General features: G+C 52.6%; 1 protein-coding gene and 1 long non-coding RNA gene across 9 annotated transcripts; both read right to left on the bottom strand.

Annotated features, from left to right (window-relative positions):
• Window positions 1-4763: 4763 nt before the first annotated feature.
• On the bottom strand, window positions 4764-7024 carry LOC311627232. Its single transcript, XR_014795867.1, has 2 exons — window positions 5780-7024; window positions 4764-5697 (listed from the first exon to the last, which is right to left on the bottom strand). It is a non-coding gene; the product is annotated as an uncharacterized lncRNA (long non-coding RNA).
• Window positions 7025-12152: 5128 nt separating this feature from the next.
• C2CD2L (C2CD2 like) lies at window positions 12153-22032 on the bottom strand. 8 transcript variants are annotated; one of them, XM_084895576.1, is made up of 14 exons: window positions 21326-22032; window positions 19312-19407; window positions 18830-18949; window positions 18578-18688; window positions 18372-18488; window positions 17958-18069; window positions 17746-17854; window positions 17114-17178; window positions 16891-17018; window positions 16642-16810; window positions 15409-15510; window positions 15145-15281; window positions 14775-15066; window positions 12153-12850 (listed from the first exon to the last, which is right to left on the bottom strand). In XM_084895576.1, exons 1-14 carry the CDS (start codon window positions 21677-21679, stop codon window positions 12639-12641), a joined length of 2124 nt encoding a protein of 707 aa, XP_084751702.1. In that variant the 5' UTR covers window positions 21680-22032; the 3' UTR covers window positions 12153-12638. The 8 variants fall into 8 exon arrangements, with proteins under 8 accessions (XP_084751702.1, XP_084751703.1, XP_084751700.1 ...); XM_084895577.1 differs by having other exon boundaries at window positions 15409-15507; window positions 17111-17178; XM_084895574.1 differs by having other exon boundaries at window positions 17111-17178.

Below are 22032 nucleotides of genomic sequence, written 5' to 3' on the forward strand. Positions count from 1 at the left end.
GGCGGGCGCCGCAGAGGTCCCAGCGCCGCGCGGCGCAGCCCGGAGCCCGAGGGCCGAGTTCCCCCGACCGCGCAGGCGCGCACGGGCCACACTGCGCTTGCGCAGGCCTTGGCCGTGCCAGTCGGGTCTCACCTCCCGGATTGGCTCACGCGTTTAGCTGGCTGTCTGGACGGCGAGGAGGTGTCTGAAGCTGAGTGCCCAGTGCTGCCAACGCTGCTTGGCCCAAACTGGTTTCTACCTCTATCTTTCACCCTTTAATCCTTTTTTTTTTTTTTTTTTAATTGATCACAGACAGGAAGGGAGAGAGCAAAACATCAACGATGAGAGAATCATTGTTCGGCTGCCTCCTGCGCGACCCACAACGGGAATGGAGCCCCCAGCCGGGTATTTCCCTGACCAGGAATTGAACCCTGACCTGGTTCTTAGGTTGACACTGGCCTCATTTTATTTTTTATCCAATCCCAGAGGTTTCCCCGCTTTATTCTCTCCTACCTCCCTAATCAATCAACAAACATTTCACATGACCCACTTAATGTCACCTCTGATGGTAGTTTATAAAAATAGGTGAACAACCATTTTCCAGAGCACTGTCTCAATGTGTTGAGATTCTGCTTCTGGCAACTGTCAACAGTTTGGCTCAAATAAACTCAGAGGATTCCCTACAGCAGGGGTCTGCAACCTTTAAGACATAAAGAGCCACTTGGACCTGTTTCCGAGGGAAAAAAAAAACCTGGGAGCCGCAAAACCATTGCGACATTTAAAACAAATATAACACTGCATATATTGTTTCTTACCTTAATGCTATATACCTGATCTTGCAGTTAGCTGTCAATCTGAAGAAAAATAAGACTTTTTCACTTAACAATGTAAAATATATTTTTGCAAATTAATAGCTAATTAAAATATTTAATTTACCTGGTTAATGGGATTTTTGCTCCTGAACCTCAGTGCACAGTGTCAGCACATCAGGGCTGTAAGACGTTACCTTCATTTTCACACAGGCTTGCAAATTGTCATCTGTGAGGCATGACCGATGTTTGTTTTTAATATAGTTCATGTTGGAGAAGACCTGCTCACATACATATGTGGAGCCGAAGATCGACAGGACTCCAAATGCATACTTTTTCATGTTTATATAAGTGTTGGGGATGGCATTCCATGTTTCGAATACAAGTTTGTCCTGTTTGGGAAGGTTTTCAATATCACTCCATTTAAGATTCTGAGCCAGAATGGCCTTCTGACGGGCAACATCCTCAAGAGTAGCGGTCAAGCATTTGAACTTGGACACCCATATATCTTTGTCGGCTATATCAGCCAGTTCCATCTCAAGATCAGGTTGACTTACACCTGCAAATGCAGTCATATTCAATAGGGATGGATCGATCGCCAGGGGAGTGACAGGGAAGGATAATGTGGTTTTTTCCTCTCTGAACTCACAGAATCATTTCCCAAACAAACTTTGCATTGTGATGATTGCAGACTTCAAATATTCCAAATTTATCGTATCATGACTTTGTTTGAACTCTCTAAAAGAGGGAAAGTGAGACAGTGTACCTCTCTGTAAATCTTTGACAAACACTGTCAACTTGCGCTCGAATGCCAAAACCTCCTCCAGCATGTGCAGGGCTGTGCCTCCTTTCCCCTGAAGGGTTGTATTTAGTGTGTTTAGATGTGCTGTCATGTCTACCATAAAATGTAATTTTTCCAGCCACCCTGGTTGTTCCAGCTCAGCAAAGGTGAGCTCTTTGCTGGCCAGGAAAGTTTTTACTTCTTCCAAACATGCGACAAAGCGTTTTAGCACCTTGCCTCTGGACAGCCACCGGACCTTGTTGTGGAGCAGGAGGTCAGAATATATGCTTTCCACTCACTGTACAGGCCCGACTCCCAGTGACAGTCACACTGCAAGCCCTCTCTTTCTCTTTCTCCAGTCCTCTCTGTCCTCTTCTTTTTCCTTCTCCCTTTTTTCTCTTTATTGCTTTTTTATTATTATTATTTTTCAGTGTCCCCTCTGTCAGCACCTCTCTTTCCCCTGGCAGCAGTCTCCTCCTCCCCAGCTCAGAGGTGCACGCTCAGCGTGCCCTCAGTGACATCACAGGCTGTGATGTGAGGGGGGAGGCTGGGCCAGGACAGGGACGCTGTGGTTGCCTAGCGACGCTAAGTCGCTGGCAACCTGCCACACAGAGCACCCGCTGCCTCCAGGGCTCCCCGCCCCCCCTTTCCCCTGCTGTTGGGAGCCGCAGCAAAGCTTCAAAAGAGCCGCATGCGGCTCCGGAGCCGCAGGTTGCCAACACCTGGCCCTACACGTTTGAATGTTTCTTACGTTAGCTGCTACAATGATTCTCCATGGAACATTCAAAGTGGTCTTTACAGAGAGCAAAAGGCATCAACCACTTGCTTTGCTTTGACCACTCATAGGCATTCTATTGGCCTCAGGGCAAGACCCCAAAACCATACTGAGGCTTCTTAGACCCTTCAGCATGTGGGTCCTGCAAACTCTCCAGCTGTGTCTTGAATCCTTCCTTCACCTCACTTTCTGCTCCAACCCCAATTTTCTTTGTTTTTTAAATTTTATTGATTTGAGAGCAACAAGGGTGTGGGGAGAGACTTGTTGTTCCACTTGTTTTTGCATTTATTGGTTGACTCTTGTATGTACCCGAAATCTTGGGGTATCAGGACAGTGCTCTAACCAACTGAGCTACCCAGCCAACAGCCTCAGATTTCTTTCAGCTTCACCACGACTAGCTGGCCACCTCTTACCTCTCCTGCCTTGTGGTTGCTGTTTCCTCGGCCGGGAACAATCTTCCACGTCTCCCCTTCCAGGTGTACTCGTGTGATTGCTACCATTCTCTGGTCTCAGTGGAGATGCCTGTTGTTCCAAGAAGTCGTTCTTGACATCACCTCCCCGCGCTTCGCTCTGCCAGCTCCATCAGCCCCCGCGTTTGCTTGTTCCCTTGTCCGCTCTGCACCAGACTCAGTTCAGTGGGAGAGGGCAGGGGTGGCATGTGTTCTTCACCTTTATAATTCCACCACTTAAGCTAGTGGCTGAAATTTAGTAAGGGTTCAAGATATATTTGTTAAATAAATTCCATACCTTAACCAAGTTCATTGGGATAAATAGTTACTTTATTGGGTTATATATTTCTAACCTAAAAATAAGCCTATATTTGTATAAAAATGCATTAATAGCCCAGCTGGCATGGTTCAGTGGTTGAGAATCGACCTATCAATCAGGTCGAGGTTGATTCCTGGGCAGGGCATATGATCAGAAACAATTAAATATTCAATATAAATAAAATAAAGATACCATTAAAAATAGCAAAGTAAGCTATTTATCCAATCCCAAAGGTTTCCCCGCTTTACTTTCTCCTAACTCCCTAATCAATCAACAATGCATTTCATGCCGAAACTGGTTTGGCTCAGTGGATAGAGCTTTGGCCTGCGGACTGAAAGGTCCCAGGTTCAATTCCAGTTAAGGGCATGTACCTTGGTTGCGAGCACATCCCCGATGGGGGGTGTGCAGGAAGCAGCTGATGGATGACTCTCTCTCATTGATGTTTCTAATTCTCTATCCCTCTCTCTTCATCTCTGTAAAAAATCAATAAAATATATTAAAAACAAACAAACAAAAGAATGCATTTCATGGCTCAGTGGATAAAGTATCGGCCCATGTATGGATGAGGACCGTGGGGGGCGGGGAAAGGGCAGAGTGTGGAATGGGAACCTGGTGGAGGGGAGCAATGGGGGGTGGGGGGGAAGAGGAACATTTGTAATAATCTGAACAATAAAGATTTATTTAGAAAAATAAAAATAAAGTATCTGCCCATGGACTGAAGGTGAGAGGGCAGGGCGGGGCGAGGATGAGCTCCCAACTCCGCCCCGCAGGGCGGAGTTATCCCTAGCCCTCAAAACCCCTGGACTGGGAGAAATTCGCTCTCTTCCGCCATGCTGCCGGCATGAGTTGGGGGGCCCATGCTAGCATGGAGAAGGCTCTTTTGTTTATTGCATCGGACTCGGCTCCCTGGTGGTCCTTGGGGATCACGAAGTCTGGGCGTAACAAAGGGTTCCAGGTGTGAATCCTGCCAAGGGCATGTACCTCGGTCATAGGCTCAATCCACCGCCTTCGTTCAAGGTGCATTCAGGAGGCAACCAATTAATGTGTCTCTCTCACATTGATGTGCTCTGTCTCTCAGTCTCTCTCCCTTCTTCTCTCCACTCTCACTAAAAATCAATAAAAAAAAAAATCCTATGGTGAGGATTAACAAAACAAAACAAAAAGCAAAGTTATAGTAAAATCAGGAATTTGCACATAAAGTTTAACAACTGTGTATTATAGCTTTTGTCCTTGTTTTAAAGTATAATACAATAATAAAATATATTTCATCAACTTTACTCATTCAAAAGCATTGTTATAGTAACACTTCATGAAATGCCAATCTTTTTTTTTTTTTTTTAATCTTTATTGTTCATATTATTACAAAGGTTCCTCATTTCTTCCCCCTTCCACCAGGTTCCCAACCCGTCTTCCGCCCCCTCCCCACCCCCCATTGTCCTCATCCTTAGGTGCACAGTTTATGTTCAGTCTCTTCCTCCCTCCCTTTCGCCAAGAACAGTCAGTCCACTCCCCTCCCATATCGCCAACTCTACTACAATGAACCGCTATTATTGTTCATCAGGTTTTTCAATCTCCTGTTGTTGTTGTTGTTTTTAATTAATAAACTTTTACACTTCTAAGAATAAATTTTAAAATCTAATAATTTTAAACCTTGTTTTTTTTTTTTTTTCTGCCCTGGGAATTGAGAGCAAACTTGTTTACATGTAAACTTGCCCTTAGGCTATCAAAAGGTGTAGCCATTCAAGTGTAAATGGACACATTGTTTAAACATAGCTGCTGGTTGGAATTGGATTACCTGTTCTGGGTGGGAAGGGCTTGTCCTCCCCTTTCTCCATTAAAATTAAGGTGTTAGCTTTAAAACCTCTTTTTGGCAAGAGACCTTAAACTTTCAGAACTTTAAATTTTTCAGATAGTAAATCAGTTAGCATTTTCTCAAATCAATAATACCTCCACATGCCCAGGGATACACTTCACACAAAAGACATTTCCAAATAGATCAATCAACCTCATCCAGGCCCCACACAAGGCACTCACAGATCAACACCCCAGCGCTGTACTAACTCAACACATCCAGATCTAAGCCTTCCTCATTTGATTCAGCAGACCCTCAAGTTCCCCAAAAGTTTTCAGCCATGTCTGAGAGGCAGCCTTGGGGCAGAGGCAGGCGAGGAGCAAGCTGTTCCGGGCTTGGCTGCTCCGGGCCTGGCCTCTGTTGCTCTGGTCCGTTCCACAACCAGCTGCTCTGGGTCTGGCCACTGCTGCTCCCGACCTGGCTGCTCCGGGCGTGGCTGCTGCTGCTCCGGGCCTGGCCGCACTCGACCCCAATCTTATTTTAATTCAATTTATACTTCTAAAGATGACTAGTAGCTTTCATTTAGCAATTTCATAAAGAAAAAGCTCACTCACAGAATTGTGTAGACTCAATTTTGACAGGACAAAAATTCAGGATAGTTCTGTGATCCACACGTCTCCAAAATTTGAGGAAGTGTATTACTGTCCAGCATAGTTTCCTTCTATCTCAATCTGCTTCTTTTGAAAATAGCCTCAATATTGGCTGGATTGCTCAGGCACATTCTGAGACATATCTTTATATATATATATATATATATATATATATATATATATATATACACACATATATATATATATATATACACACACACACACACACACACACACACACACATACATAGTAGAGGCCCAATGCACGAAATTCATGCCTTCCTTCCCCCGCTGCTGGCACCAGCTTCCCTCTGGCACCTGGGATCAGGCCTTCCCTCTCAGCCCTGGATTCAACTGGAAGGTCATCTGGTCTAATTAGCAGATTACACTTTAATGATCTACACTAATAAAAGAAAAACATGTAAATTAACCATCACGCCACTGCACCCACCAGCCAATCAGGAGAGAATATGTAAATTAGAAGGAGAAAGATGGCGGCTGCCCAGCTGCTCCAGGCATGGAATGGCTGGACGGGGCAGGACACCTGCTATGAGAGGGCAGGCGGGGGCCAAGGGAGCTACAGGAGCTGCACTCTGGCCACACCAAAGACAAAGACAGCAGACTCTGGCTGGAGTCTGCAGCAAAGCAGTGAAGACGAAGATGGCAGGGCTCCGGCCTGAATCTGCAGCAAATATGGCAGATTCCAGCAGGAGTCTGCAGTGAAGATGAAGAAGGCAGACTCCATCCAGAGCGAAGGCCTGGGTCCTAGGTACCAGAGGAAAACTGGTGCTGGAAGCCAAGAGAAGGAAGGCCTATTGCACGAATCTCTTCTTGTAATGGGCTTCTAGTTCCATAATAAAGAAGTAATATGCAAATTGATCGTCATCAAACACACAAGATGGCTGACCCCATGTGGAGACAAGATGTCTGCACAAGATGGCCGGCAGGGGAGGGCAGTTGGGAGGGACTAGGCTTGCAAGGGAGGGAAATTGGTGGCAACCAGTCCTGCAGGAGAGGGCTATTGGGTGACCAGGCCAGCAAGGGAGAGGAGTTGGGGGTAACCAGGCCTGCAGAGGAGGACAGTTAGGGGCGACCAGGTCTGCAGGTGAGGGCAGTTAGGGGCAATCTGGCTGGCAGGGGAGGGAAGTTAGGGGTGACTGGGCCTGCAGTGGAGGGCAGTTGGGGGTGACCAGCTGGCAGGAGAGGGCAGTTAGGGGCATTCAGGCTGGCAGGGGAGCAATTAGGTGTTGATTAGCCTGGCAGGAGAGTGGTTAGGGGCAATCAGGCAGGCAGGCAGGCAGGTGAGTGGTTGGGAGCCAGCAGTCCTGGATTGTGAGAGGGATATCCAACTGCCTGTTTAGGCCTGACCCCGGGCAGTTGGACATCCCTCAAAGGGTCCCAGATTGGAGAGGGTGCAGAATGGGCTGAGAGACACCCTTTCCCCCCTCCTCCATGCATGAATTTTGTGCACCGGGCCTCTAGTTATGATATATATATATACACACACACACACACACACACACACACACACACATATATATATATATATATATATATATAATTTCATATATATATTTCACATATATATATTTCATATATATATTTCATATATATATTTCATATATATATTTCATATATATATATTTCATATATGTGTGTGTATATATGTGTGTATGTGTGTGTGTGTGTGTGTGTGTATTTCACAGAGAGAGGAAGAGAGAGAGAGAGAGAGAGAGAGAGAGAGAGAGAAACATCCATGATGAGAGGGAAGCATTGATTGCTTGCCTCCTGCACACCCCACACTGAGAATCAAACTGTGACCTCCTTCATATGTCGACGCTCAACCATTGAGCCAAGCCAACAGGGCTAAAATTTGTTCTTTAAACCTGACACAAAAACTTAAAAACAATCCATACTCATCAAAAGCTGTGGTCTCCTCTGAGAGTGTAAAGTGGGTAAAGTTGATTAAGTTAGTTTTTTATATCATTTGCATTCACTTTTAAAATCTCTATTTTGTGATCAGGCTCTTCTTCTCTACAAAGTAAGTGGTTCCATTGAGTTCTGGACAGCTCAGCACTGTAAGCTGAATACAATTTCCAGTTACCATCCCAAATTGGAATACCTGCCCTCCTATCAAGAATTTTCTTGTGGCCTGGCCAGCATGACCCAGCCTTTCCTCTCTATGTAAAAATCAATCTATTTTTAAAAAAAGAAGTTTCTTCTGTCTGGCCAATATGGTTCAGTGGTTGAGCAACAACCTATGAACCAGGAGGTCAAGGTTTGATTCCAGTCATGGTACATGCCCAGGTTGCTGACTTGATCCCCAGTAGGAGGTGTGCAGGAGGCAGTTGATCATTGCATCAATGTTCCTATCTCAGTCCCTCTCCTTTCCTCCCTCTAAAATCAATTTAAAAAAAAAAAAAAATATATATATATATATATATATATATATATATATATATATTTAATATATATTTTTAAATATATATTTTTAAATATATATTTTTAAATATATATTTTAAATATATATTTTTAAATATATATTTTAAATATATATTTTATTGATTTTTTACAGAGAGGAAGGGAGAGAGATAGAGTTAGAAACATCGATGAGAGAGAGTCATCGATCAGCTGCCTCTTGCACACTCCCTACTGGGGATGAGCCCACAACCAAGGTACATGCCCTTGACCGGAATCGAACCTGGGACCTTTCAGTCCGCAGGCCAACGCTCTATCCACTGAGCCAAATCAGTTTCGGCTAAAAATATATTTTTTAAAACATTTCTTGTGAAGTTTCAAGTTCAGTGTGTTTGGCTGTCTGGTCATATTAGTCAACAAAGACATTGCTCCTCAGTGACCTGTGGAGAGCTGCATTCCTTATTTCAGGGGAAAGAGCTTGCTGAATCTGAGTCCTCGGGGCCTAACGTTGAACAAACCACTATTTTCAAATTAACCAAATATCCACATCCTTCCCCGGTATCACAGGGTTGTGGGGACTACTAGCAATGCCATGCTGCCTCCCAAAAGCACCCGCGATAGATGAGCCAGAGTGGCCAGGCTGAGAGCCCCAGAGCGATGATCCAGGCACCCCTGGTTTCAGAGACCAGGACGCTGAGGTCCAGAAAGAAGTGGTGTGTCAGCGGCTCACTCAGGTTCCTGCCCCTGGCTCAGTGCAGGGGAGTGGGGGGGTGGAGTCCCAGAGCACAGTTACAGGGACATAGTTTGCTAGTATCCATAACTCCCTGAAACTTTCCCACATTTAGGAATGAAGCCATTTTTATTATGATGAAACCTTTATAAGAACTTCCTCCCCCATTAGAAACAGCATGGAGACTCCTCAATAAATAAATCAGGACTACTTTGCCTGGCTGCTGCCTCAGGGATTGAGTGTTGACCTATGAACCAGGAGGTCACTGTTTGATTCCCAGTCAAGGCATATGATTCCCAGATCGATCAATGATTCTCTTATCATCGGTGTTTCTATCTCTCTCTACCTATTCCTTCCTCTCTGAAATAAATATACTATATATTTTTTATTTATTTATTTTTAATTTTTATTGATTTCAGAGAGAGATGGAAACATCAATGATGAGAGATAATCATTGACTGGCTGCCTCCTGCATGCCCTTACTGGGAATCAAGCCTGCAACTCGAGTATGTGCCCTTGACTGGAATCAAACCCGGACCTTCAGTCCACAGGCCGACGCTCTATCCACTGAGCCAAACCAGCTAGGACTAAATATACATATATTTTAAAGAATAGGATTACCTTTTAACTCAGAAATTCCACTTCTGGATATTTATTTGAAGAAATCCAAAACACTAATTCAAAAAGATATATGCACCCTGCATTCATTGCAGCATTATTTACAATAGCCAAGCCATGAAAGCAATCTATTGTAAATGCCATCAATAGATGACTGGATAAGGATGATGTGATACATGTATACAATGGAATGTTACTCAACCATAAAAAAGAATAAAATCTTACCATTTGCAACAATGTACATGAACCTAGAGGGTATTGTGCTGAGTGAAATAAGCCAGACAGAGAAAGACAATTACCATATGATTTCACTTATATGTGGAATCAAGAACAAAATAAGCAAACAAAACAGAAAGACAAACTGGTGGTTGTTGGATGGGCGGGGGTTGGAGAACTGAATTAAAAAGGTGAAGGAATTAAGAAGACAAATGGGTAGCTTAGAGAATCCTATATAGTAAAAGCCTAATATACAAATTGTCCCCTCGGGCGGTCATTTACTAGGAGTGGAATTGCTCACTCTTATGTGCGGGGAACATGGTGGGCATCAGCAACATGGCGCTGGCAATGGGCGGCAGTGGAGGCACTGCTGGACCTGATGGGTCCTGATGACAGCAGGACCACAGCTGGATGATGGAGCAGGTGAGTGGGTGCCAACCATCTCACAGACAGCAGCACCAGGGGGCAGGATGAGCAGGTGGTGCCAGGCCAAGGGGGGGTGCCAGGTGGGGCTGTAAGGCTGGGGGCACAAGCTGGGGCCTGATCTCGGCAGGTCACCATGAGGGACCCCACCCATGCATGAATTTCATGCACCGGGCCTCTAGTATAATAATCTATCTATATAAAAGGCTAATAGGGCCCTGACCAGTTTGGCTTGGTGGATTGTGTTGGCCTGCAGACTGAAGGGTCCCAGTTCGATTCCGGTCAAGGGCATGTACCTTGGTTGCAGACACATCCCCATTAGAGGGTATGCAGGAGGCAGCTGATTGATGTTTCTCTCTCATTGATGTTCCTCTCTCTCTATCCCTCTCCCTTTCTCTCTATAAAATAAATTAAAAAAGCATATATATATATATATGTATATATATATATATATATAAAATATATTTTATTGATTTTTTTCACAGAGAGGAAGGGAAAGGGATAGTTAGAAACATTGATTAGAGAGAATCGTCGACCAGCTGCCTCCTGCACACCCCCCACTGGGGATGTGCCCGCAACCAATGTATAATACATGCCCTTGACCAGAATCGAACCTGGTACCTTTCAGTCCGCAGACCGACCTCTATCCACTGAGCCAAACCGGTTTAAGCAAAGTATACATATTTTTTAAAAGGCTAATAGGCAGTGCCCCCCGGAGTTCCACGGGTAGAACAGGAGTTCGATCCCTCACTATGACATGTGCTGACCACCAGGGGGCGACGTAGAACATGTCAGGCAACCAGGGCAGTGGCAGGAGGCACTGAGGGAGAGAGGGAAGGAGGAAGCGGGGAGGTGGGGATGCAGGGAACGTGATCAGCCCTGATCTCTGGCCAGGCCTGTGCATGAATTTCGCGTATCAGGCCTCTAGAATTGTAATAACTATGTATAATTCCAGGTGAGTACTAGATTTCTCGGGGGATCACTTCATAAATTATGTCTAACCACAATATCTGAACTGTAACTGCAAATTTTTAAAAAGACTTCCCCCTGCCCTAACCGGTTTGGCTCAGTGGATAGAGCATCGGACTGCGGACTCAAGGGTTCCAGGTTCGATTGGGGTCAAAGGCATGTACCTTGGATGCAGGCACATCCCCAGTTGAGAGTGTGCAGGAGGCAGCTGGTCGATGTTTCTCTCTCATCGATGTTTCTAACTCTCTATCCTTTCTCTCTGTAAAAAATCAATAATATATATATTTTAAAAATAAAAAGACTTCCCCCTCCCAATCTGTCTCTTCTAAGACACTAGTTAACCCTCTTCTCTCACTGACTATGTGCCAGGAGAGCACTAAGCACTTTATTTTTATTTTAGCACTAAGCACTTTAATCACTTCTCATCCTTAACCAAATGATGGCTATTATCACATTCCCCATTTTACAGATGAGGAAACTGAGGACTCTGGGTTACATAACTTATCCAAGGTCACAAAGGCAATTCAAGAACCAGGAGTCAAATCCAGGCAGGCTAGATCCAGAGTGCATGCTCGGCACTGTTATATCCTGGAAGGAACAGCTTGTTCAAGAAAGGGAAATGAGAGAGAGAGAGAGAGAGAATTTTTAAAAAAAGAAAAAGAATTTAAAAAGGGAAATGAAGATGCTTGTACTAGGAAACTTTTTTGTCTGAGTGATTTCGCTACAACTTCACCTTTTAAAGACTCTTGTTCTCCATCCCCTTTCTACATGTCCCTTCCTCCTTGCAGGAAGGAACTTTTATTTTTTTTAGAATGCCTGCAACCAAAGTATGTGCCCCTGACCGGAATGGAACCTAGGACCTTTCAGTCCGCAGGATGACGCTCTATCCACTGAGCCAAACCAGTTAGGACAGGAACTTTTAAAATATATATTTTTATTGGTTTCAGAGAGGAAGGAAGGAGAGAGTAACATCAGTGATGAGAGAGAATAATGGATCAGCTTCCTCCTGCACGCCCCACACCAGGGATCGAGCAGCCACCGGGCATGTGCCCTGACGGAGATTTGAACCACTGAGCAACACCGGCCGGGGAGAAAGGAAGGTCTCAGCAGACCAAAATGGGCGTCCCCTCCGCCTGGGTACCTGGCTGTCTGGGACTCTCCCACCCCATCGACCCCACAGCCTCACTCCCTCACCTCTCAAAGGATAACCAGTGGTCCGGCTCATAAATTCCAATCTGACTTTAATAAATTAGATTCCAGATCCTCATACAGCAATGGCCACCACCGTGTCCACACTCCGGGGCGGCCTCTCCACGGAGCCCCTCGGGCCGCCAGGGCGGGAGGGCTCCGGGTCAAGTACAAAAGGTCCAGGGGGGGCGGGCGGGGCCCCGGGAGAACCTGCCGGGCCGTGTCCTGCCGTGTCCTCGGCGGGCGCGGGCAGAGGCCTGGGGGGGAGCCCGGCGCCGGTCCGGTCCCAGAGCCGCCCCGTGCTCGCAGGATGGGGACAGGGCGGGGCGGCCCAGTCTGCGGAGGCCTCCCCCCCACCCCACGCCCCGTCCGGGCCTTGGCGTCTCCCAGGCCCCGCGGGCCCTCTGCCCGCCGCCCAGAGGGAGGGAGGGAGGGAGGGAGGGAGGGAGGCCAGTGCCCCCTCCCGGATGCCCTCCGCCCGCGGGGGGCCTCAGGGCTGGGGGCCCTCAGAGCTGGGGGCCCTCAGAGCTGCGGGCCGGGGCTGCCATCGGCCTTGGGCTTGGCCTTGAAGGAGAAGCGCTTGATGAGGCGGCGGGAAAAGCTGCCGGCCTTCTTGCGGACGCCGGGCGAGGCCATGGAGTCCGAGAGGTCATCGTGCGACTGGCTCAGGCCGGCCTCCCTCTGGCGGGGCCGCCGGCGGAACAGGAGCTTCGTGCCGCTGCGCAGGAAGCTCACTGCGGGGAGAGGGGAGCCGCTGAGGGGGCGGGGCCGGGGCCGGGGCCGGGGCCGGAAGGGGCGGGGCCGGAGGGAGGGAGGAGGCTGGAGGGGGCGGGGCCGGAGGAGAGGGGAGCCGCTGAGGGGGGCGGGGCCAGAGCCGGGGCGGGGCCGGAGGGGGCGCAGGGGCGGGGCCGGAGGGGAGGGGGAGGAGAGCTGGAGTGAGAGGGGCCGGAGGGGCGGGGGAGAGGGAGGAGCTGGAGGGGGAGGAGGGCTGGAGGGGCAGAAAGAAGCCAGCATGCCTGGCCAGCCAGGTGACGGTTCTATTCCCCATCACTTGCCCAGGTTGTGAACGTGCAGGAGACAGCCAATACATGATTCTCTCTCATCATTGATGTTTCTCTCTCTCTCCCTCTCCCTTCCTCTCTGAGATCAATAAAAATAAATTAAAAAATAAAAAAGACCAAGCATGGAGGGTCGGCCATGCAGAAGAGACAGGCCCTGGGCCTGGGGGAGAAAGTAGAGACAAAGGATGCCCTTGGTCCTGGCTGAGGAGCCAGCAGTGCTGGTAGGAGTCTGCCCTGCTGACTGCCGCCCCGGGCCGCCTCTCTGTGCCCACAGACTGGCCCCGGGACTCTTCACGATGGAAAGACCAAGGCTGAGCAGAGGGTGTCTAAAGAAATGTCCTCACCGGTGGCGTGGCTCAGTGGTTGAGCACTGACCTATGAACCAGGAGGTCACAGTTCGATTCCCAGTCAGGGCACATACAAGGGTTGCAGGCTCAATCCCCAGTGGAGGGCATGCAGGAGGCAGCCGATCAATGATTCTCTCATCATTGATGTTTCGATCTTTCTCTCCCTCTCCCTTCCTCTCTGAAATAAAAAATATTTTTTAAAATATATTTTATTGATTTTTTTTTTTTTTTTTTTTTTTTTTTTTACAGAGAGGAAGGGAGAGGGATAGAAAGCTAGAAACATCCATGACAGAGATCGCTTTATTCACCAAGCCAAACCAGTTTTGGCATAAAAAAATATTTTTAAAAGACGGAAAAAAGAAATGTCCTCGGAGGCAGACATGGAAGAACAAAATTGTTTGCCATGGACTCTTACGAAGTTCCAGGACGTGAGCAGGAAGGGGTGCATTCAGGGGCATCATGAGGAAGGTGCCCACTCGGAGGCTTTGGGTTTGGGCCTCATTATCCAAGAGGTGGTGGGGCTGAAGCCAGATGGTTAGGTGAGTGTGGTTCCCAGACTCGTTGAGAGGGATGAAGAGGCTGGGGGAAGCCCTTCCTTTTCGAAGTGAGGAGTGCCTCAGCCGGCCACAGCTGTCCCTGCGCACTGACGGCCCCAGGCGGCCCAGGTAGGACTTCCCACACTCACAGGGGAAAGAATACAGAATGAAAGGCAAGCAAGAGCCCTGGCCAGTGTGGCTCAGTGGATAGAGCGTCAGCCTGCGGACTGAAGGGTCCCGGGTTTGAATTAGGTCAAGGGCACATCCCAGGTCTCCAGTAGGGCGCGTGCAGTGCAGGAATCAGCATATCAATGATTCTCATCATTGATGTTTCTATCTCTCTCTCTCTTCCTTCCTCTCTGAAATCAATATATATATATATATATAAAAGGGAAGGAATTAAAAAGCACACAAGGGAAGGGAGAGACACATTGGGACTTTTTTAAAATGCGGGACAAATTGTTAAAAATCGGGACTGTCCTGCCAAAAGCCGGTGTCTGGTCACCTTAGACACGGGGAAAAGGAAACTCGTGGTAAATAAGCCACAGGCCCCAGCGCACCCCGCTCCCTCTTCCCTCTCCCCCTTCGCTCGCTGAGCCCGGCTGGGCCTCGCAGCCCCTGCGGAAGGACACGCCCATCGGCGTCGGCCTTCCTGTCCCTGAGGCTCCAGGAGGACCCAGGCCATGACACTAGGAATCAGAGGGGGCTGCCCACCTCGCCCACCTTTGTGATCCTTGAGGCTACGGGTCTCCAGGGCACCAGTGGAGCCTGTTTCCGACTCAACATCATCCACAGACGGCCTCTCGGAAATGTCCGAGCGCGTGGTATCATCGGCCTCCTGGACACTGGTGGGGCTGCAGAGGGCGTCCGGGGCTCCGGGGAAGGCGGCTGGGGGGTGGGAGGGCGGGGCAGCGGGGCCGCCGTCTCCGGCCCCGTCCTGCGCCAGGGCCTCTAGAGAAGCTGCGTAGCCCAGCGACAGCGCCAGCTCGTCCTGCGCAATGGGCACCTGGCGAGGGGGGCCGGTTGAAGGGACTGCAGTGGCCGAAGGCTCCCGCCATCTCGGCTGCTCTCCCAGAGCCGTTACCTTGGAAACACCCGAGATGATGAGGGTACTCCGCTTTGTGGGTGTCTTCTTGGCTGCCCGCCCGCTGGGCTCTGTCAGCTGGCGAATGGCCGTCTCTGCCACAGGGTCCAGGCCGTTGGCAAGGTGGCTCTCCCCTGCTGGGCAGACGTGGACCCGACTTGGCTCCAGCTCCCCTTGGACCAGAACCCCAGGCCTCGCCAACGTGGTTTTGACTTTGGGGCCCCAGTGCCAGCTGACACTCCCACGTCCCAGGTCCCCACTCACGGCTGCTGCTGGGGGGGGCGCTGCTGGGGCCGCCGCTCTCACTCAGCACCGTGGTCTTCTCGGTCACCTCCACCTTGGACGGGGAGCGGGAGGGGGAGTCTGCTGGGTGGGGGAGGGTCAGTGAGCCGGGGTGTTTGAGAATGGCCCCCCACCACATCTTTGCTGAGAGGCAGGTTTGGTGACTCAGAGGGCAGGGGTGACTCAGAGATGATGAATCACAGGAGTGATTACGAAGATGCCAGGGAGCCCTTAGGGGTTTGGCTCGGTGGATAGAGCATCGGGCTTTGGACTGAAGGTCCCAGGTTCGATTCTGGTCAAGGGCACATGCCAGGTTTGGGGCTTGATCCCTAGTGTGGGGCTTGCAGGAGGCACCCAATCAATGGTTCTCTCTCATCATTGATGTTTCTCTCTCACTTTCCCTCTCCCTTCCTCTCTGACATCAATAAAAATATATTTAACAAAAAAATAACTCATATTCCTTATTTTTAAAAAAGAAGCAGCAGCTGAAACCGGTTTGGCTCAGTGGATAGAGTGTCGGCCTGCGGACTGAAGGGTCCTGGGTTCGATTCCAGTAGGGGGCATGTACCTTGGTTGCGAGCACGTCCCCAGTGGGGTTGTGCAGGAGGCAGCTGATCGATGATTCTCTCTCATCGATGTTTCTAGCTCTCTATTCCTCTCTCTTCCTCTCTGTAAAAAATCAATGAAATATATTAAAAAAAAAAAAAAAAAAGCAGCAGCAGCCCTGGGGACAGAGGCACATGGGAACTGTGGGGGTGTGGGGAGAAGCCGTGAAATACCGAGGTGGAGATGGCACGTGGGCCCTGGCCAGAGGGACCTGAGAGGCGGGGGATGCACGGAGGCCCTGTGAGCAGAAGCACCATGGAGGCCCTGGCGGTGGAAGGGCCTGCAGGGTGCTGGCTGGCGGAGGCTGGAGGGAAGGAAGGTGAGGTGGGGGGCTGGGGAGGGAGGGGAACGGACCGGACCCCTGAAAAGACAGGGAACTTAGGGAGGGGGAAGTGCACGGGTCCCACTGCGGGGTAGGTGGGTCCAGGGCTGACATGGAAGGGACCGTCGTCAAGGAGATGGAGGGTGAGGGGGAATCTGGGGGAGACAGACCATGAGGAAGATGCGGGGGGAAGCCCGGGGGGGTTCGGGTTAGCGCTTTCCTTGCCTTTCCCTGTCCTGGTGCTCAGGGCCCCTGGCTACCCCTGGGCTCTGGCTCCTTCTTCTTACCTGATTTGCCATCTACAGTGCGAGGCCGGGACTGGACAGTGGTGACCGTGGTGACAATGGTGCCATCAGGCATGATGGTGCGGTCCAGCTCGACCTTCTTGGTAGGTGTGATGCTGGGGCGTGGCGTGGAGGGGGTGGGGTTCCGGGGGGAGCCCTCCTCATACTGAAGCTGTGAGGGGTGGGAGCGCAATGAGGCCCGGCCTCAGGGACCACCCTCTGCCACCTCCTCCCACTTTCCCGGTCGCTCACCTCCACTGCCACGGTGGCTGCGGGCCCCAGGGCGGTCCCGGGCCCAGGGGAGAGCGGGCACACCTGCCTCCGGGACAGCGGTCTGGAAGGGGAGCCCACGGGCACTGTGGCCTGGCCCAGGAGCTCGGCTGGGAAGGGCAGCGCCATGAGCTGGGCCCACGGGCGGGCTCCACTCAGCACCTGCCCCCCACCTAGGTGCTCCTTCCCGCCTCCTACTCACCGTCGTCTCCACCGCGGCTGCTCCTCAGCACCCTGAGCACCAGCTCCCGGCTCTGGGGGCCCAGGTCCCTGCAGCCGGGAGAGCAGGGCAGGGAGGGGGGAGGTTAGCAAAGGTAATCCACCTCGAACGGACCACAGGCAGAGGCAGACAGCCATGCACAGAAACAAGACGGTCCGAGTGCTCCACTCAGAGTCATCCCTGCCCTCCGAGGCCTTCCTCTTTCTCCTCAGCGGGGCATCGGGCCCCTCTGCCCTGCCCCATCCGCCTTCCAGTCTCTGTCACACCACCTTTCCTTTGCTCGCTCTTGGAACCCTCCTGGTTTAAATGTCGCCTTCGCCAGGAGCCGGCTCCGACCCTTACTGCCTCCAGGAGTTACTCTCCCCAGGAGGCGCTCCTGAGCACTTGCTGCAAACCGAGGAGACCACTGACCCGTGCTCTTTCCACACGTCTGTCTCTGCCTGGACCCCGAAACCACCCCAAGGCGGGCACTGTGTCCGGTCACATCTCTACCAGGACCCAGCTGGGCCTGGCCTAGGGGCACACATCACGGTTCAGTGACCACAGAGTTGTTCGTGCCAGGCTGTGCTGGGGGGAGGACTGTCTGCCCCGGGAGTGGAGGGGCGGGGGGTGCTTACAGGACCAGGTCCTCCGTCCACTCCACCTCGGGGCCCGCCCTCACGGGCTTGGTCCACCTCTGCTGCGCGGGGTTGTCGAGCTCGGCCGCGCAGCACAGGTCCCCGGTGCCTGGAGGAGACGGAAATGTGATGCAGACCAAAGACGGAGCTGCTGAGCAACAGAGGCCACGAGCCTGTGAGCACAGCCCGCAGCCCGGCCTCAGCGCGCTCACCTTCCAGCTCACTCCCCAGGTGCGAGGCCCGCAGCTGCCGCAGGAGTAACCGGGTGGGCCTGGGGCTGGCTGGCTGGGCCTGGGGCAGCGTGAGGGGCTTCTCACCGGGCACCTAGGTACAGAGGAGGTCAGAGGGAATTCCAGCATAGTAATGGAGACACTGTGCCTGCGAACCATTAGCTTCTTTTAAAAAAGTATGTTCTTATTGATTTTTAGAGAGAAAGGAAGGAAGAGGGAGAGGGAGAAACATCAATCAGCTCCCTCCCGCAAGCCCCCTACTGAGGATGGAGCCCAAAACCCAGCATGTGCCCTAACCAGGAATGGAACCTGTGACCTTTTGGTGCATGGGTTGATTCTCAACCAACTGAGCCACACTCGGTCAGGGCACACTCTTTGTTCTCAGTGCCTACTCACCAGCCCTCCAGGGGCAGAGCACGCCCTGAGGTTGACCATCATGGCTGGCTGGGTGCTGACGATGGCATCCTCTATCAGCTCCGCAATCGTGGAGACCTCCACCTGCTCCTCACCTCTCTGCAGGGAGAAGAGAACAGAGAGGGGGGCGGGTGGGGGGCAGCTCGGCCTTCCCCTCCCCTCCCAAACCCCCAGCCCTGCTCCCTTACCTCTCTGGCCTGCAGCTTGGGACGCACAGTCAGGCTGAGATCTGGGCGGTTCCTGAAGGCCCAGGACACAAGGAGCCCCTCGCCAGGGACCTCCTTTAGGTTAATTTCCAACTGGACAGGGACAGAGACTGAGATGACTTGCCTACTCCTCCAATTATTCCCCCCTCCATCCCCTCTCAGAAAGGAGCACAGCTGAAAAGGCGGAGGCAATTGAACCACCTGCTGCCCAACTCCATTTCCCACCCCCTCCACCTGTGTTGGTGGCAGTGTCAGAGTGACGTGGTAGGTCTCCATGGAGACGGCGGCGGGGGACTGTTGGGTCACAGAAACTGGGAACATCACCTCCTCAGCAGAGAGCTGACAATGCAGCACCTGGGAAGGCAGGGCATGGGGGTTAGGCGTGGAGGAGGATGCACCATCCTCTTGGCCCTGCCCTGCGATGGATCTGCAGACCCTCCCCACGTCAGTTGTCCTTGAGACTTTACTGTTTGGGCCACAAGACCATAAAAGAACCGTAGAAAAGCCAAAGACTCTTCCCCCCAGAAAAATACAGATATGAACACATGTATGCATGTTGCATGCCACTTAAGTGAGATCCTCAGACCCTCCAGAAGCCAGTCCTTGGGTCCCTTCGTCATTCATCAACTTCAAGTTAAGAGCCCTTGGACTAAAGGGAACTCTTGGAATCAGCCCCCTCTGAGACCTTAAAGAAGCCTTGCCCAGCAGACCCTTACCATGGTGTTCTCTGATTGGTCTACACAGGTCACATGACCGACGCTGGCTCTGGGTAAGAGTTGGGGCACCTCCTCAAAGGCGATCTGGATGGAGCTCTGAGGGAGTAATGTGGACACAGGATCAGGTCCTCGGAGCTGCCTCTGCAGGGCGAGCCAGCTTAGTTGCTGACGGGACCTGGCACTGCTGAGGCCACAGCCGCAGGCTGGCTTCTGACCCCTCTGGCTCAGGACTTCAATAGGATGTGCTGTCCTCCAAACCCAGCTCCCCAGGGCCTACCGCTGCCAGGGAGAAGTGGGAGCTAGCCTATCGCGGAGACCAGGCCACCTCGAGCAGAGGTCCTAGATTTTTCCTGGAATAACAGGAGCCTCCCTCTTCTCCCCCAACTTCCTCTTCATCCTCACCCTCCACCCAAAGGAAAAGGGAAGCACAGAAACCATAATAAAGATGTAGGCTGCCACCTATATATGATGGTTGGGCAGACACTCGACTGAGCTAAAGGGAAAACAGCAAGGCCCACTTATTCAAGGCAAGGGCTGGAGAAACGAGGCCCGCCTCCTTCCAGATAAATAGGATGTGGAAGCACAAGAGTCTGATTCTCTCCCCACTCTTGGAGATGAAGACAGCATGGCTGGCCTTGGGGAACTTTACCAGAGGGACTGGGGAGAAAAGCAAGCTCAAGGTGCTCCAGGGCCAGAAGCCCGGCTAATCCCTCCCACAGACCGAGGGCCGTATGGGGAGCAAAAAGCTGCTTAGCTTCGGTCCTGAAAGAGCTTCCTCATTCTCTCATTGCAGTGAAGCAACCTGCTGCGGCCCTGTCAGCAGAGCGGGGAGGGAAGGAGAATGGGCAGCCCAGACGGACTGACAGCTCCTCCTGGGGCCTCGGGATGGGAGGAAACAAATCCACGAGGTTCATCAGCCCCCCAACCCAGGGAAGCCCATGCCTGCTCCTGCAGTTGTCCCGTCTGGAGGCCGGGCCCAAGGAGATGGGGAGATGGATGCTTGGAACCCCAATTTCCCTACTCCCTGTGGAGAGGCCAATGTCCAGCTGAGTCAGCTGCCCTGGGGAGTCACTCCTGACCAAGGGACAAGGTGCAGGGAATGCCCGGTGGATGTGTGAGTTCAAGACTGACTGAAAGGTGGCATCTGGATTTCTGCCAGCCACCTGGGCAGGAGACAGGGCAACTTCTCATGTCTAGGCATCTGGGAGTTAGTAAGGCCCTCCCAGTGGTGGTGGAGACCACTCTGAGTGAGGGGCCTGATGCAGGTGAGAGCTAGGGGATTCCTGGGCCTGGTGGGCAGGAGCCGGGAGAGGGAGACCCGACCTCCCACCCACCTCAGTCTCAGAGCTTCCTGCCCCACCTCCTGGGTGGTGCGATGGGAGGAAGTAGACTAGGCTAGTTGGTGACAGCCTGGCCCATCTGGGGGAAGCGTGTGGATAGTCTCTCTGCTCTCCACCTGAACCCCTTCCCCCAGCACATCAGCATGGAAGCAAAGAGTTAGCCGGTAGCGGCGGATTACTGAGGGGGGAGGAGGGGAGGGTACATCAGGCTCCTCTGGAATATGCCTGATCGCATCAGGGACTTGGGACCCGAAATGTTAACTGGGTGCAGAGGCAGGAGAACCAGGCACATTCCTTGGGAAGGTGTACTACCTGTCTCCCTCCTACTCTTACAGCGTCCCCCTCTCCCCCCTCCCTCGCACCCCAACGCAATCGGCGCACCGACTGGGCGGAAGTGCTCTCGCTCAGGGATTAGCGTTGCTATGAGAACAGCAGTTTGGAGCGGGGGTTGGGAGCCAGGGTATCCCGACCACAAGAACGTTGAATTGGGGACCGAGCCGGCTTTCTGCCACCTCCAGCCTCACCTGCACCCTTTTCTGACCCCAAAGTGGAAGAGAGGCCACGGGCTCCTTCCCCGCTGATCCCCACCCCCACCCGGCCCTCCGGGCAGCAGCGAGCGGTCCCTCCCGGGAAGGGAAGGCTGAGCGAGGGGACCCGGTGTCCCGTAGACTCACCCCGGCCCGGCAGGCCTGCTCGTTGAGCGCTCGCACCCACGCCCGCTGCCAGTTCTCCCGGAAAGACTTGAAGGCGAACAGGGACGCCAGGAGGCCCCGGACACCGGGCTCCCCCGGGGCGCCGGCCGGAGCGGCCCGCAGCCTCAGCAGCGAGCGCCACGCTCCCAGCTCCCGCAGGGGCCCCCCGGGCTCGGCCGCCGGAGCGGGTCCCGGGCTCCGGTCCCCGGGCGCCCCCCGCCGCCACCAGCCGCGCGCGGACTGCAGCAGCCAGCCGAGCACCGTGAGCAGCGAGGCCGCGAACAGCACCAGCAGGGCCGCCCAGCCGGCGTCCCGCAGGGCCCGGCCCGGCTCCATGCTCCGCGCGGCTCGCTCCGCGCCGCCCCGGCTCAGCCGCTGCCCCGGGGGAGCATGGCCCGGGCGGCGGGGGCGGGCGGCTCCCCCGGGGCTGGGCGCGCGGGCTCGGGCGCGCTGCGGGGCGGGCTCCGGGAAGGTGGGCGCACGGGAGCAACCAGGGGCCCTGGGCACCGCGCCGGGCCCCTCTCGCGGGCGGTCGCTCCTCGGTCCCGCAGTCCCGCTCCGGTTAGCCGCCGGCCGCCGGGCTCCTCGCACCACCCAGGCGCCAGCCCCGGGCCGCCGGGTCGGCTGCAGGGACGCGGGCTCCGGGCTGCGTGCGCGCTGACACTGACAACACCGCGCGCCCCGCCCCA

The sequence above is a fragment of the Pipistrellus hanaki genome (genome assembly GCF_964339955.1).
Source record: "Pipistrellus hanaki genome assembly, chromosome: 9".
Classification (NCBI taxonomy): domain Eukaryota; kingdom Metazoa; phylum Chordata; class Mammalia; order Chiroptera; family Vespertilionidae; genus Pipistrellus; species Pipistrellus hanaki.

Bases quoted from the DNA above. Each gene is read 5' to 3' on its own strand.
- C2CD2L (XM_084895574.1), bottom strand. From the start codon at position 21,679: ATGGAGCCGGGCCGGGCCCTGCGGGACGCCGGCTGGGCGGCCCTGCTG. The intron at 18,689-18,829 runs GTGGAGGGGGTG...GTCCCTGTCCAG, and splicing joins TGACACTGCCACCAACACAG to TTGGAAATTAACCTAAAGGA. The intron at 15,511-16,641 runs GTAAGAAGAAGG...TCCCCCACCCAG, and splicing joins CACTGTAGATGGCAAATCAG to CAGACTCCCCCTCCCGCTCC.